The sequence below is a fragment of the Salvelinus alpinus genome, chromosome 19 (genome assembly GCF_045679555.1).
Source record: "Salvelinus alpinus chromosome 19, SLU_Salpinus.1, whole genome shotgun sequence".
In the NCBI taxonomy this organism is placed as follows: Eukaryota; Metazoa; Chordata; class Actinopteri; order Salmoniformes; family Salmonidae; genus Salvelinus; species Salvelinus alpinus.
Genome location: NC_092104.1, coordinates 6712788 through 6727787, shown reverse-complemented (window position 1 = coordinate 6727787; position 15000 = coordinate 6712788). Strand labels below are relative to the sequence as shown.

At 44.4% G+C, this 15000-nt stretch overlaps 3 protein-coding genes across 3 annotated transcripts in view; 2 read left to right on the top strand and 1 right to left on the bottom strand.

Moving 5' to 3' along the window:
* Positions 1–1278, top strand: part of LOC139544926 (annexin A3-like) — a 21438-nt gene extending 20160 nt beyond the window's left edge. Inside the window, exon 13 of the mRNA XM_071352132.1 lies at positions 1–1278. This exon is cut by the window's left edge and continues 742 nt beyond it. The gene's annotated coding sequence lies outside the window, so the exon portion shown is untranslated.
* A 2640-nt stretch (positions 1279–3918) lies between these two features.
* Positions 3919–15000, bottom strand: part of LOC139544925 (fibroblast growth factor 5-like) — a 33682-nt gene continuing 22600 nt past the window's right edge. The window contains exon 3 of the mRNA XM_071352131.1: positions 3919–9890. Coding sequence (XP_071208232.1) covers positions 9516–9890 — 375 coding nt within the window. The 3' untranslated portion in view covers positions 3919–9515. The remainder of the gene's footprint in view (positions 9891–15000) is intronic.
* On the top strand, positions 7732–8340 carry LOC139545997 (proline-rich protein HaeIII subfamily 1-like). The gene has a single exon (XM_071354261.1). It carries the CDS (start codon positions 7732–7734, stop codon positions 8338–8340), a length of 609 nt encoding a protein of 202 aa, XP_071210362.1.

The window sequence follows — 15000 nt, the reverse complement described above, 5'->3', positions numbered from 1 at the left end:
GTGATGACTGTTCTGTTTTAATCTCTCTCTCTAGTCTGATAGCCACAAATCTGATAGCCACAAATCTGATAGCCACAAGTCTGATAGCCACAAGTCTGATAGCCACAAGTCTGATAGCCATGGGAAGTCTGATAGCCATGGGAAGTCTGATAGCAACAAGTGTGATAGCCATGGGAAGTCTGATAGCCACAAGTCTGATAGCCATGGGAAGTCTGATAGCCACGGGGAAGTCTGATAGCCACGGGGAAGTCTGATAGCCACAGGGAAGTCTGATAGCCACAGGGAAGTCTGATAGCCATGGGAAGTCTGATAGCCACGGGGAAGTCTGATAGCCACAGGGAAGTCTGATAGCCACGGGGAAGTCTGATAGCCACAGGGAAGTCTGATAGCCACAGGGACGTCTGATAGCCACAGGGAAGTCTGATAGCCACAGGGACGTCTGATAGCCACAGGGAAGTCTGATAGCCACAGGGACGTCTGATAGCCACAGGGAAGTCTGATAGCCACAGGGATGTCTGATAGCCACAGGGAAGTCTGATAGCCACAGGGAAGTCTGATAGCCACGGGGAAGTCTGATAGCCACAGGGAAGTCTGATAGCCACAGGGAAGTCTGATAGCCACAGGGATGTCTGATAGCCACAGGGAAGTCTGATAGCCACAGGGAAGTCTGATAGCCACGGGGGAGTCTGATAGCCACAGGGAAGTCTGATAGCCACAGGGAAGTCTGATAGCCACGGGGGAGTCTGATAGCCACAGGGAAGTCTGATAGCCACAGGGAAGTCTGATAGCCACAGGGAAGTCTGATAGCCACAGGGAAGTCTGATAGCCACAGGGAAGTCTGATAGCCACGGGGGAGTCTGATAGCCACAGGGAAGTCTGATAGCCACAGGGAAGTCTGATAGCCACAGGGAAGTCTGATAGCCACAGGGAAGTCTGATAGCCACAGGGAAGTCTGATAGCCACGGGGGAGTCTGATAGCCACAGGGAAGTCTGATAGCCATGGAGAATATGAAAAGTGTTTGGAAAACCTCTGTGGAGGAGATGATGAATGACACAAGTCCAACACCACTTGTCTCTCTGTGTTTCCTTGTATTTGATTCAGCAAACTATGTACTGCATGTGTGCTGTACTTGCGTTTTATGACATGATTCTAACTTACATCAATAAAAACATCTCATTAAGAAGGAGATACTGTACTAAATACCAGAATATTTCCAACACGTTCTGGAATGTTCTAGAATGTTCGTTAAAGGCACAGAGATCTGTGGTAAGTGATATGTGCTGTATGTAATTTAGACTCACCACTAGAGGTCACCATTGATTCACACAGAAGCAGGAGATGCCATATGAGGCACTGTAGAGTTTATAGATGAAGCATACAGCCAAAAGCTGCCATATGTCAAAACCATTTATCCAAGTAAATGCAGTCATTTATTTTTCAAACTTGGCAATTAATGATTCTTTCAACTTCATTGACTGTAAAACTATAGAATGAATGTTTTGATGGGAATGTTGTCTTTCTCACCCTTCTTTCTTGGTTACAGCACTGTGTGACTCTTGGCTATGTTTGTCATTTTTCATTGTCATTTTGTTCAATTTTCCCACACGCTATATGACTTTGAATGTTTTTGATGGCTGAACTATCTGTGACGTTCAGGGAAACTGAATGTGCTATCAGTTGACAGCCGTTCACATTTCAACATCATCAACTAACTGGGTTTAAATAGCGGTTGGTTTACTTTCAAATACTTCACTTGCATTTGATGGAGCTTACCTATCTCAATAGAAGTAAATGGAATAGTCCCAAAAGTGCAAACTCCACCCATCTGTATCCAGACAGGCCCAGTCAAACAAAAGTACTTGAGTGGAAACAAAAATGATTTGTTTTCACGCATTGGGAAAGAAAAACAACAATAGAATTAGACTAACAATAGAGTTAATTTCAGACACTGGTTGTGTTACAGACAGTTTAACTTCTCCTCAGTTCAGGAAGGAGTATGGCTTGCTCCTTCAAGATCAACTCTGAAAACAAAGCCAGTCACGCAAACCTAACCTTTTTCTGTTTTGAGCTAACCTCATATTTTCTAACCTCGACATAAATCCATGTTTTATTATTCACAACGAGCATGCATTATGAATGTGTAGCTTCTGTTGTTTATGTTCAGCTGTTAACATATTCTACCTCACAGAGATTAGAATTCACTGTACCGCTTCTAAGACTTTACTGTTGACATATTCTACCTCACAGAGATTAGAATTCACTGTACCGCTTCTAAGACTTTACTGTTGACATATTCTACCTCACAGAGATTAGAATTCACTGTACCGCTTCTAAGACTTTACTGTTGACATATTCTACCTCACAGAGATTAGAATTCACTGTACCGCTTCTAAGACTTTACTGTTGACATATTCTACCTCACAGAGATTAGAATTCACTGTACCGCTTCTAAGACTTTACTGTTGACATATTCTACCTCACAGAGATTAGAATTCACTGTACCGCTTCTAAAACTTTACTGTTGATAGATGGCACCTCTTCTTCTTATGAAATGACCTGTTCAATTATGTAATTTCTTCACAGCAGAGCTGAGGTGAATTTGCGAACACTAAATTCGCAAATATGTTCTCTCTGAGATATGGAAAGTTTCATATCAAAGTCTTTTATGTAATTGCAAAGTCTTCCCTGAAAAAAAAATCCCAATTCCTCAATTGATGCTTATAACTTAATCTATCCCATAACATGCAGATGGTTCCCAGCAGACGGTCTTTAGAGTAAATCATATGATAGTTGTGTTTTTCAGAGCAGAAGAGAAGCTTGTGGTCTTGGTATGCAGTAGCTGCTCCTGGCTGACTATGTGTGTGTCTGACAGAGGCTTCTCAGTGGAACATCAATTCCCTGTGTTTTCTTCTTTTAAAGGAATTTAAAATGCCTCAAATTAACGTGTCTCATAAGAAAGACAAAATGTGACATAAATCATCTTGTTTAGCCTCCGTATTGTTCACGGTGAATGTTGCCGACGGTGTGTGTGTGTGTGTGTGTGTGTGTGTGTGTGTGTGTGTGTGTGTGTGTGTGTGTGTGTGTGTGTGTGTTATGGTGTTGAACTTAATTAGAATCCTCTGTTGAACGGAGAACTAGATGATGAAACATGCATACCACTCAGAATAGATTATCACTGCTTCACTGATTAAGTTAGCTGGGAGAGAGGAGAGAGGAGAGACAGATTAGGGATTCTCAGAAGATTCTCAGAAGAACAAGAAGAAGAATACTTTATCATCGATCGTCATTTTCACTTTTAAACCCATCAGACTCTCCGGTGGTCCAGTGTGCACATTGGTGATTGGATAATAACGCATGTTTTCGATGACCTGATGACACCTGTCCGGATGCTGTCCGGATGCCCACCCCGAAGGGCCCTGCAGGGGAATTGCCGAGGCCAGCTGTGGTGTCGGTGTTGATTGGACGCCCTCGTTAGTGTTAGACAAACTGCTTCCTGTCTCACAATGAGGCACAGGGGGGCTAGAACCATGATGGACAGTTGCACTGGGGATACTGATCCAATTGTGGGAGGCTAAGAATCCCACTATCCCATAGCTCAGTGCTAGAAGCTGAGCATCACTCGAAGCAGAGAAGTTTCTATATACTCCAGCTGGAGAACACAAGCTGACTTCATTGGCAGTACAGTATGATTCCGTGGTGTATTTCTAGCCACAGCTGTCTTCTGCTAGACAGTTCGCCAGTAATTACCTACATAAGAAAAAGGCATTCATTTGTAAAGGATTTTAACATGTTTATTTGAATCATCATTCTGAACGACACATTCAACTCTTTGGGACTCACCGCAGGGATACATATATAATGTTTCCTGAAATCTGACGACTTCCGAATAGAGATGCCTAATTTTTTCGCACTCACACTCACACTCACACTCACACTTCAATACAGTACAAAACATCTTATAAAACAAATATCAGGTACAAATATATTTGCATAATTTAACATGATAAAAATAACGCTTTACTTAGACATTTTTCCGTAAGTGTGATAATACTGTATATTGACTCTCAATGTACAGGTACATGTAACTGCCAAAATAATGGAAACACTTGAGTAAATGAGGGATACAAAGAATACTGAAAGCAGGTACTTCCACACAGGTGTGGTTCCTGAGTTCATTAAGCAATTAATGTCCCATCATGCTTAGGGTCATGTATAAAAATGCTGGGCAGGCCATTATTTTGGCTACCATGGCTAGGATGACATTGTCTCCATCCACAGAGCAGAAGTGATCACTGAATGGTTTGATGAGCATGAAAACGACGTAAACCATATGCCATGGTGGTCTCATTTATCACGTCTCAATCCAATTGAACTCCTATGGGAGATTCTGGAGCCTGAGACAGCGTGTTCATCAACAAAACACCAAATGATGGAAGTTCTGGTCCCTCCAATAAAGTTCCAGACACTTGTAGAATCTATGATTTAAACCTTTTATTTCAGATACTTTATGTTAGTGTTTCCTTTATTTTGGAAGTTACGTGTATTTCCCTTGTTTCCTAACTGACTGATAGTAAAATATATCTATGTACATACACATACTGTAGCAAGCAATAGATTTACTTTTAGTCACATTCTATATTAAATGTTTATATTTCATAGATTAAAAAAAAAAGAAACTATAGAAAAACTGTCTTTGGGACTTATGACCATTATAAAACATAAAACACACAAAACATATAACAGACTGCACACTTTTAATAATCTGATGTTAGAACTCCTTTGAATGAGGATGATGATGATGTTCGCTATGAATAAAACACAATCAACGTTGTTTCCACGTCATTTCAATTCAATTACATTGAACCAAAGTTGAATAGATGTTGAATTGACGTCTGTGCCCAGTGGGATTCGTCATATGTTGTGTAGATGCCTAGGATTTAGCCCGGTGGGCTAATACAGTTTTATGGCATCCAGAAGACCCGGGTTACGAACCCAACCAGTCTTCAAAACTATCCAACCCCCTCCTCCTCCTCCTCCTCCTCACTGTTTTCCTTCTAGCCTACACGGACCGCGGCTGTCTGCCTTTATGCCATCCGATACACCTATGGCTTGAGCCTTCTCCAAAACACGGCCCTTCTAGGCATCTTTATCCCCATGGAACTGTCCTCCAGGGAGGAATTCCTCAGGCCGCAGGGTCACGACAGGGGATTTTTCTCTAGTGACAGCCGGCTGCTAAAATATAGGATAGTTCTGATGGACGGTTTACTACTTGATCCTCCCCCCAGCTGTTCATGGACCTGGAGATCAACTAGTCACTTTGTGTTTTTAGTTGGCCCGATTAAAGGGATAGTTCACCCCAAAACCGAAGTTTGTCTGATCTTCTCCTACCCTAAACAGTAATCGTGGGACATGGATTTCAGATGACTTTTGAGAAGAAAAAAAGAAAACAAAACCTTGAGTGAACTTGGTTTAGGTATGAACAATCTCATAGAGATTGAAGAGTTTTTTACAGAAGGAGAACAATACCTCCTAAAGGGGAAAGAACGTGAACCACTTCGTAAGCGTTTTTCCAAACCCAAACCATTGTAACTGTCACGGATCCCTCCGGAACTTTCCTTACGCACACCTGGCCCCTATTCCCAGTGATTAGTACTTGTATATAGGTGCCCTTGGTTTACCAGTGTCCTGTTGATTATTGTGACAATGTCCGTTGGTGCGTGTGACTACCTGTGCTGTGTGGTTTGGATTTCGTGCCATTGTGGATTGCGTAGATGATTACGGGTCTCGTCCCGTGTGTTAATCATTGTGCGCTTGTGTTATTTATGTCCTCCTCGCTCTTTTGTTTTGGGTTTCTACCCTGTGTTTCTTAAAAGTGTTTGTTTGGCACGCCGTAATTTGGGTGCAATGAAAAACCCTATTACGCATCCCTGCGCCTGTCTCCCAACCCTTCACGCCAACGTGACAGTAACATCAAAGCTTTACAATCACAAAACTCAACAGTTGCATTTTACAGCCCTTTGGTTTAAACTCACTTTACATGCATGTACTGTATGACAACAGGAATGCTTCTAATAACGGAAAAGTAAAAGTTCAGAAAAAATAAACAGAAGTCCTGTTGATGTGCCCAGTAATCCATCCAACCTTGGTCTGAATATTTTCCCGGTAATTTACAAATGTTCCATCTAGAGAATATATCACTTTTTTTCCGGGTAACCAGGTATTTTGCGCCCAAACCGGAAGTTCTAAAGCAGGGGTGTCCAACTCATTCCATGGACGGCCTAGTTGGGTCTTTTTTTTCTTTTTCATTTCAATTAAGACAGACAACCAGGTGAGGGGAATTCTTTACTAATTAGTGACCTTAATTCATCAATCAAGTACAAAGAAGGAGGGAAAACCTGCAGACACTCGGCCCTCCTTGGAATGAGTTGGACGAATTCTGAAAGAACAAAAAGCATATTAATATGTCTGGATTTGATTAGAGCTTTGATCGGCATGAAAATTCATACTCGATGCTACCTGAGCCCGATGAGCCTACATTAAATACATTTTATGAGCCCAAGCCCCAAAACGGACAAATGATTGTGCCGTTATCGAAATACAAGCACATGATATAGGATACTGAACATTACGCACAACAGAAAAACAGAAAAGCCCATAGATGTAGCTAGCTATATGCTCTCTTGGCTAAATACATGAAACTAGCTCTAGTAGGTTAATCTGTTTGAGTGTGAACAGTATTACTGTACTGTATTGTATTATACTGTGTTATATAACTAGAATTACGCACCTCGTTCAAACCATGATGTTGGGAGAGAACATACGATGCTGGTGCAGGACATGCAGCCTAAAAAGTTACAAGTATAGGCTAGTGAATTGAATTTTAATTTGGAAATATACTAGGCCCTATTTTACATTTTTAGAAATAGTAGGTTGACGCATATATATAGGCCGACCTTTCATAATATGTCCGCTAATGTTGTACAATGTTCGTATTGGCCTCCCTCCTCTTTCTGTTACTTAATTACTCCCTCACTTTCAACAGTTAAATTAAATACGTGTTGTTATCATCATCATTGTAATGACATGCTTGAATAGTATAGGACTATAATTATACTGAACAAAAATATGAACGCAACATGCAACAATTTGAAGGATTTTACTGAGTTGCAGTTCATATGAGGAAATCAGACAGTTGAAATACATTCGTCTCTAATCTATGGATTTCACATGACTAGGAATACATATATGCATCTGGGAATGCCTTAAAAAAGATCCCTTAAAAAAATGGGCCTCAGAGTGGGCCTCAGAATCTCGTCACGGTATTTCTGTGCATTCAAATTGCCATCGATAAAATGCAATTGTGTTCGTTGCCCGTAGTTTATGCCTGCACATACCATAACCCCACCATCACCATGGGGCACTCTGTTTAGAACGTTGACATTGGCCCAACACTTTACATGTTGCGTTTATATTTTTTGTTCAGTGAAGTGTTGGTCCCATGTTTCATGAGCTGAAATAAAATATCCAAGAAAATGTTCCATACCACAAAAAGTGTATTTTTCTCAAATGTTGTGTACCAATGTGTTTTACATCCCTGTTTAGTGAGCATTTCTCTTTTGCCAAGATAATCCATCCACTTGACAGGTGTGGCATATCAAGAATCTGATTAAACAGCATGGTCATTACACAGGTGCACCTTGTGCTGAGGGACAATAAAAGGCCACTCTAAAATGTGCAGTTTTGTCACACAACACAAACCACTCCAGCCCAGGATCCCAACCCAGGACACCAGCCCAGGATACCAGCCCAGGACACCAGCCCAGGATCCCAGCCCAGGATCCCAGCCCAGGGCACCAGCCCAGGACCCCAGCCCAGGACACCAGCCCAGGATCCCAGCCCAGGACCCCAGCCCAGGACCCCAACCCAGGACACCAGCCCAGGACCTCAGCCAAGGACCCCAGCCCAGGACCTCAGCCCAGGATCCCAGCCCAGGACCCCAGCCCAGGACACCAGCCCAGGACCCCAGCCCAGGACGCCAGCCCAGGACCTCAGCCAAGGACCCCAGCCCAGGACCTCAGCCCAGGACACCAGCCCAGGACACCAGCCCAGGACCCCAGCCCAGGACCCCAGCCCAGGACCTCAGCCAAGGACCCCAGCCCAGGACCTCAGCCCAGGATCCCAGCCCAGGACCCCAGCCCAGGACGCCAGCCCAGGACCTCAGCCAAGGACCCCAGCCCAGGACCTCAGCCCAGGACACCAGCCCAGGACACCAGCCCAGGACCCCAGCCCAGGACCCCAGCCCAGGACCTCCACATCCGTCTTCTTCACCAGCGGAATAATCTGAGACCAACCACCCGGACAGCTGGTGATACTGTGGGTTTGTACAACCAAATAATTTCTGCACAAACTGTCAGAAACCGTCTCAGGGAAGCTCATCTGCGTGTTCGTCGTTCCTCACCAGGGTCTTTTCCTGACTGCAGTTAGGCATCGTAACCGCCTTCAGTGGGCAAATGCTCACCTTCGATGGCCACTGGCACGCTGGACAAGTGTTCTCTTCATGGATGAATCCTGGTTTCAACTGTACCGGGCAGATGGCAGACAGCGTGTATGGCGTTGTGTGGGCGAGCGGTTTGCTGATGTCAATGTTGTGAACAGAGTGCTCCATGGTGGCGGTGGGGGTACGGTATGGGCAGGCATAAGCTACAGACAATGAACACAATTGCATTTAAATCGATGGCAATTTGAATGCACAGAGATACCATGATGAGATCCTGAGGCCCATTGTCGTGCCATTCATCCGCCACCATCACCTCATGTTTCAGCATGATAATGCATGGAAGCTGAAAGCAGGAAGCTGAAAATGTCCCAGTTCTTCCCTAGCTTGTATACTCCACAGATATTTCACCCATTGAGCATGTTTGGGATGCTCTGGATTGACGTGTATGACAGCATATCCCAGTTCCCTTGAAGAGAGGTGGGACAACATTCCACAGGCCACAATCAACAGCCTGATCAACTCTATGTGAAGGAGATGTGTCATGCTGCATGAGGCAAATGGTGGTCACACCAGATACTGACTGGTTCTGATCCACGCGCCTACTGGATTTAAAGGTATCTGTGACAAACAGATGCATTTCTGTATTCCCAGTCATGTGAAATCCATAGATTAGGGCCTAATGAATTTATTTTAATTGACTGGTTACCTTATAAGAACTGTAACTCAGTAAAATCTTTGAAATTGTTGCATGTTGCGTAAACATTTTTGTTCAGTGCATAATTTACTGTTTTTTTTTGCAGTTATTTATCCTGGGAAAAGCGAGTGGGTTTAGGCGGGAAATCTCTGTAAATCTCGGTAACACAGTCCCCGCTATTCAACCCTAATCCAATCCACATAGCCTGGAACTCTGTTTCACCATTGTTTCACTACAGCAGTCTGGCAATCCTGAATCCTACCATTGATTCCAGGCTACAGCACTCAACCAATAGTCTTCCGTGACATGAACCTGTCCTCAGTCTATCCAAACCGAAACTTCGGCCAGTACTTGACAGTCTGCACCCTCTTCCCTGTTCCTGTATTAAGGTTCATCTTTGGCTGCGAGGGAGGTTTAGGTGCCACCGGTAGGCTTTTCCTTCTCTCTTTGCTCCTGTCGGTGATGGTGAAGCCTCGTTCGCTCTGCAGGTCATGCAGGTTGAGCCTGGGGAGGAAGTGCGTGGCGACGTGCTGTGATTTGACCCTGGGGCTGGAGCCCATCTTGGCTTTGCCTCTTTTGTTGAGGGCCACATACCAGTCCCGTCCCGTCCGGTGGTTCCGGTGCAACACCGAGGCGTAAGTGTTGTAACTGTTCTCTTGGAAACGCTCCCGGAATCTACAGTCGTCCGTGAACCGCTCCTGGGGGGAAAAAACACAAACAAGTTGTACAGTAATGTTACCAAGAGCAGAATGCTACTGTTAAATGTGTTACAACACAGCAGGAAGGAACAAAGTGGCATTAATGACCTAACATAGAAATCCTATTGGTTATCTCATTAAACCAATCAACAAGCAAAAAAAACAAAGCCTCTTAGGATATTTGATTATAACTTTCATAAAACCTTTACATTTGTTTAATGTAATATTTTAAAGCATAAAAATAAATGAGTCCTGGACACATCTAAAGGAGATGTGAGATTTACATTTTACATTTAAGTCATTTAGCAGACGCTCTTATCCAGAGCGACTTACAAGTACATACATTCATACTTTTTTTGTACTGGCCCCCCGTGGGAATCGAACCCACAACCCTGGCGTTGCAAGCGCCATGCTCTACCAACTGAGCCTTAGAACACCTAGTTCTAAGAATATCACATAGACTAACCACTAATCTCCTGAAGAGAGTCCCAGCTCAGATGGAGAGGTGTAGGAATGGGGATAGAGTTGCAACATGGAGCAGGGCGACATTCGGGAAAGGATACATTCAAGTATTTTATATTCACGGTACTCTCAGTGTGTCTTGTGACTGAATGAATGTATGAGTTTCCATTTCCCAGGCTATAAACTACGAGGTCAGTCGTCAGTAGGGAGAGAGAGAGAGAGGCACCCTTCATTCTTCCTGCTGAATCCTACCCACGTATGGCTATCATGCAAATGAGTGTGATACACAGGTTCTCTTAGTAGTTGAGCGTGTGTGTGTTTTATGTGTGTGTGTGTGTGTGTGTGTGTGTGTGTGTGTGTGTGTGTGTGTGTGTGTGTGTGTGTGTGTGTGTGTGTGTGTGTGTGTGTGTATGAGTGTGTGTGTGTGTGTGTGTGTGTGTGTGTGTGTGTGTGTGTGTGTGTGTGTGTGTGTGTGTGTGTGTGTGTGTGTGTGTGTGTGTGTGTGTGTGTTTTATGTGTGCGTGTGTGTGTGTGTTTTATGTGTGTGTGTGTGTGTGTGTGGGGGGGGGGGCAAATACATGTTTACAGACTGGTCAGGATATTGGTAGGGGTCAGAGGTCACACTTTATTTGGATAGTCTGGATCTTTCATGTGTAAATGCTCTACAGATGTCCATACTATTAACAAACTATCTGTTGATAAGCAACTGCTTGCTGAGGTTACGGTTAGTGTTCGGGTTAGGTTAAGAATAAAGGTCAAGGTTAGGGTTAGGGTTAGTAGACAGTTGTAATGTTAATGATAGTCTGTAGATAGTCTGTAGAGCTTCGACAGACGGACTATCCAAATAAAGTGTTACCTGGTCAGGATTCTCAATGAAGGAAATGAGTGTCAACATTCTGGATTTTCATGGAGACTGCGTCACCTCGAGATGCTTGTTTGATGAGCAGTTTCCTGTAAAGCGATAGGGGCGATAGTTTTTCTCCCCCCCGACATAAAGGCAATTATCTAATCAGGGTAGGGACAGGAGAAACATGGCCTGAGGTAACATGGTAGTATGTCAACAAATTCTCACCCAGATGTTAACCAGCTGACTTCAGTGTATATCAGTGTGTGTCAACTGAGCTGTGTTAACATCAGCAGTATTAGCACTGAACGAAATACCACATTATTCACGTGGGGTTCATATACTTCTTAGGGTGTTAGTTTAACCGTGTTCAACTCCCAGACAGGGCTGGTTTCCCAGTCAGATTTAGTTTGTGTTCAACTCCCAGACAGGGCTGGTTTCCCAGTCAGATTTAGTTTGTGTTCAACTCTCAGACAGGGCTGGTTACACAGTCAGATTTAGTTTGTGTTCAACTCTCAGACAGGGCTGGTTTCCCAGTCAGATTTAGTTTGTGTTCAACTCCCAGACAGGGCTGGTTTCCTAGTCAGATTTAGTTTGTGTTCAACTCTCAGACAGGGCTGGTTTCCCAGTCAGATTTAGTTTGTGTTCAACTCCCAGACAGGGCTGGTTTCCCAGTCAGATTTAGTTTGTGTTCAACTCTCAGACAGGGCTGGTTTCCTAGTCAGATTTAGTTTGTGTTCAACTCCCAGACAGGGCTGGTTTCCTAGTCAGATTTAGTTTGTGTCCAACTCCCAGACAGGGCTGGTTTCCCAGTCAGATTTAGTTTGTGTTCAACTCTCAGACAGGGCTGGTTACACAGTCAGATTTAGTTTGTGTTCAACTCTCAGACAGGGCTGGTTTCCCAGTCAGATTTAGTTTGTGTTCAACTCCCAGACAGGCCTGGTTTCCTAGTCAGATTTAGTTTGTGTTCAACTCCCAGACAGGGCTGGTTACACAGTCAGATTTAGTTTGTGTCCAACTCCCAGACAGGGCTGGTTTCCCAGTCAGATTTAGTTTGTGTTCAACTCCCAGACAGGGCTAGTTTCCTAGTCAGATTTAGTTTGTGTTTAACTCCCAGACAGGGCTGGTTACACAGTCAGATTTAGTTTGTGTTCAACTCCCAGACAGGGCTGGTTTCCTAGTCAGATTTAGTTTGTGTCCAACTCCCAGACAGGGCTGGTTTCCCAGTCAGATTTAGTTTGTGTTCAACTCCCAGACAGGGCTAGTTTCCTAGTCAGATTTAGTTTGTGTTCAACTCCCAGACAGGGCTGGTTTCCTAGTCAGATTTAGTTTGTGTTCAACTCCCAGACAGGGCTGGTTTCCTAGTCAAATTTAGTTTGTGTTCAACTCCCAGACAGGGCTGGTTTCCTAGTCAGATTTAGTTTGTGTCCAACTCTCAGACAGGGCTGGTTTCCCAGTCAGATTTAGTTTGTGTTCAACTCCCAGACAGGGCTGGTTACACAGTCAGATTTAGTTTGTGTCCAACTCTCAGACAGGGCTGGTTTCCCAGTCAGATTTAGTTTGTGTTCAACTCCCAGACAGGGCTGGTTTCCCAGTCAGATTTAGTTTGTGTTCAACTCCCAGACAGGGCTGGTTTCCCAGTCAGATTTAGTTTGTGTTCAACTCCCAGACAGGGCTGGTTTCCCAGTCAGATTTAGTTTGTGTTCAACTCTCAGACAGGGCTGGTTACACAGTCAGATTTAGTTTGTGTTCAACTCCCAGACAGGGCTGGTTTCCCAGTCAGATTTAGTTTGTGTTCAACTCCCAGACAGGGCTGGTTTCCCAGTCAGATTTAGTTTGTGTTCAACTCCCAGACAGGGCTGGTTTCCCAGTCAGATTTAGTTTGTGTTCAACTCTCAGACAGGGCTGGTTACACAGTCAGATTTAGTTTGTGTTCAACTCCCAGACAGGGCTAGTTTCCCAGTCAGATTTAGTTTGTGTTCAACTCTCAGACAGGGCTTGTTTCCCAGTCAGATTTAGTTTGTGTTCAACTCCCAGACAGGGCTGGTTTCCCAGTCAGATTTAGTTTGTGTTCAACTCCCAGACAGGGCTGGTTTCCCAGTCAGATTTAGTTTGTGTTCAACTCTCAGACAGGGCTGGTTACACAGTCAGATTTAGTTTGTGTTCAACTCCCAGACAGGGCTGGTTTCCCAGTCAGATTTAGTTTGTGTTCAACTCCCAGACAGGCCTGTTTTCCCAGTCAGATTTAGTTTGTGTTCAACTCCCAGACAGGGCTGGTTTCCCAGTCAGATTTAGTTTGTGTTCAACTCCCAGACAGGGCTGGTTACACAGTCAGATTTAGTTTGTGTTCAACTCTCAGACAGGGCTGGTTTCCCAGTCAGATTTAGTTTGTGTTCAACACCCAGACAGGGCTGGTTTCCCAGTCAGATTTAGTTTGTGTTCAACTCCCAGACAGGGCTGGTTACACAGTCAGATTTAGTTTGTGTTCAACTCCCAGACAGGGCTGGTTTCCCAGTCAGATTTAGTTTGTGTTCAACTCTCAGACAGGGCTGGTTACACAGTCAGATTTAGTTTGTGTTCAACTCCCAGACAGGGCTGGTTTCCCAGTCAGATTTAGTTTGTGTCCAACTCCCAGACAGGGCTGGTTTCCCAGTCAGATTTAGTTTGTGTTCAACTCCCAGACAGGGCTGGTTACACAGTCAGATTTAGTTTGTGTTCAACTCCCAGACAGGGCTGGTTTCCCAGTCAGATTTAGTTTGTGTCCAACTCCCAGACAGGGCTGGTTTCCCAGTCAGATTTAGTTTGTGTTCAACTCCCAGACAGGGCTGGTTTCCCCGTCAGATTTAGTTTGTGTCCAACTCCCAGACAGGGCTGGTTTCCCCGTCAGATTTAGTTTGTGTTCAACTCCCAGACAGGGCTGGTTTCCCCGTCAGATTTAGTTTGTGTTCAACTCCCAGACAGGGCTGGTTTCCCAGTCAGATTTAGTTTGTGTTCAACTCCCAGACAGGGCTGGTTTCCCAGTCAGATTTAGTTTGTGTTCAACTCTCAGACAGGGCTGGTTACACAGTCAGATTTAGTTTGTGTTCAACTCCCAGACAGGGCTAGTTTCCCAGTCAGATTTAGTTTGTGTTCAACTCTCAGACAGGGCTGGTTTCCCAGTCAGATTTAGTTTGTGTTCAACTCCCAGACAGGGCTGGTTTCCCAGTCAGATTTAGTTTGTGTTCAACTCCCAGACAGGGCTGGTTTCCCAGTCAGATTTAGTTTGTGTTCAACTCTCAGACAGGGCTGGTTACACAGTCAGATTTAGTTTGTGTTCAACTCCCAGACAGGGCTGGTTTCCCAGTCAGATTTAGTTTGTGTTCAACTCCCAGACAAGCCTGGTTTCCCAGTCAGATTTAGTTTGTGTTCAACTCCCAGACAGGGCTGGTTTCCCAGTCAGATTTAGTTTGTGTTCAACTCCCAGACAGGGCTGGTTACACAGTCAGATTTAGTTTGTGTTCAACTCTCAGACAGGGCTGGTTTCCCCGTCAGATTTAGTTTGTGTTCAACTCCCAGACAGGGCTGGTTTCCCAGTCAGATTTAGTTTGTGTTCAACTCCCAGACAGGGCTGGTTACACAGGCAGATTTAGTTTGTGTTCAACTCCCAGACAGGGCTGGTTTCCCAGTCAGATTTAGTTTGTGTTCAACTCTCAGACAGGGCTGGTTACACAGTCAGATTTAGTTTGTGTTCAACTCCCAGACAGGGCTGGTTACACAGTCAGATTTAGTTTGTGTTCAACTCTCAGACAGGGCTGGTTTCCCAGT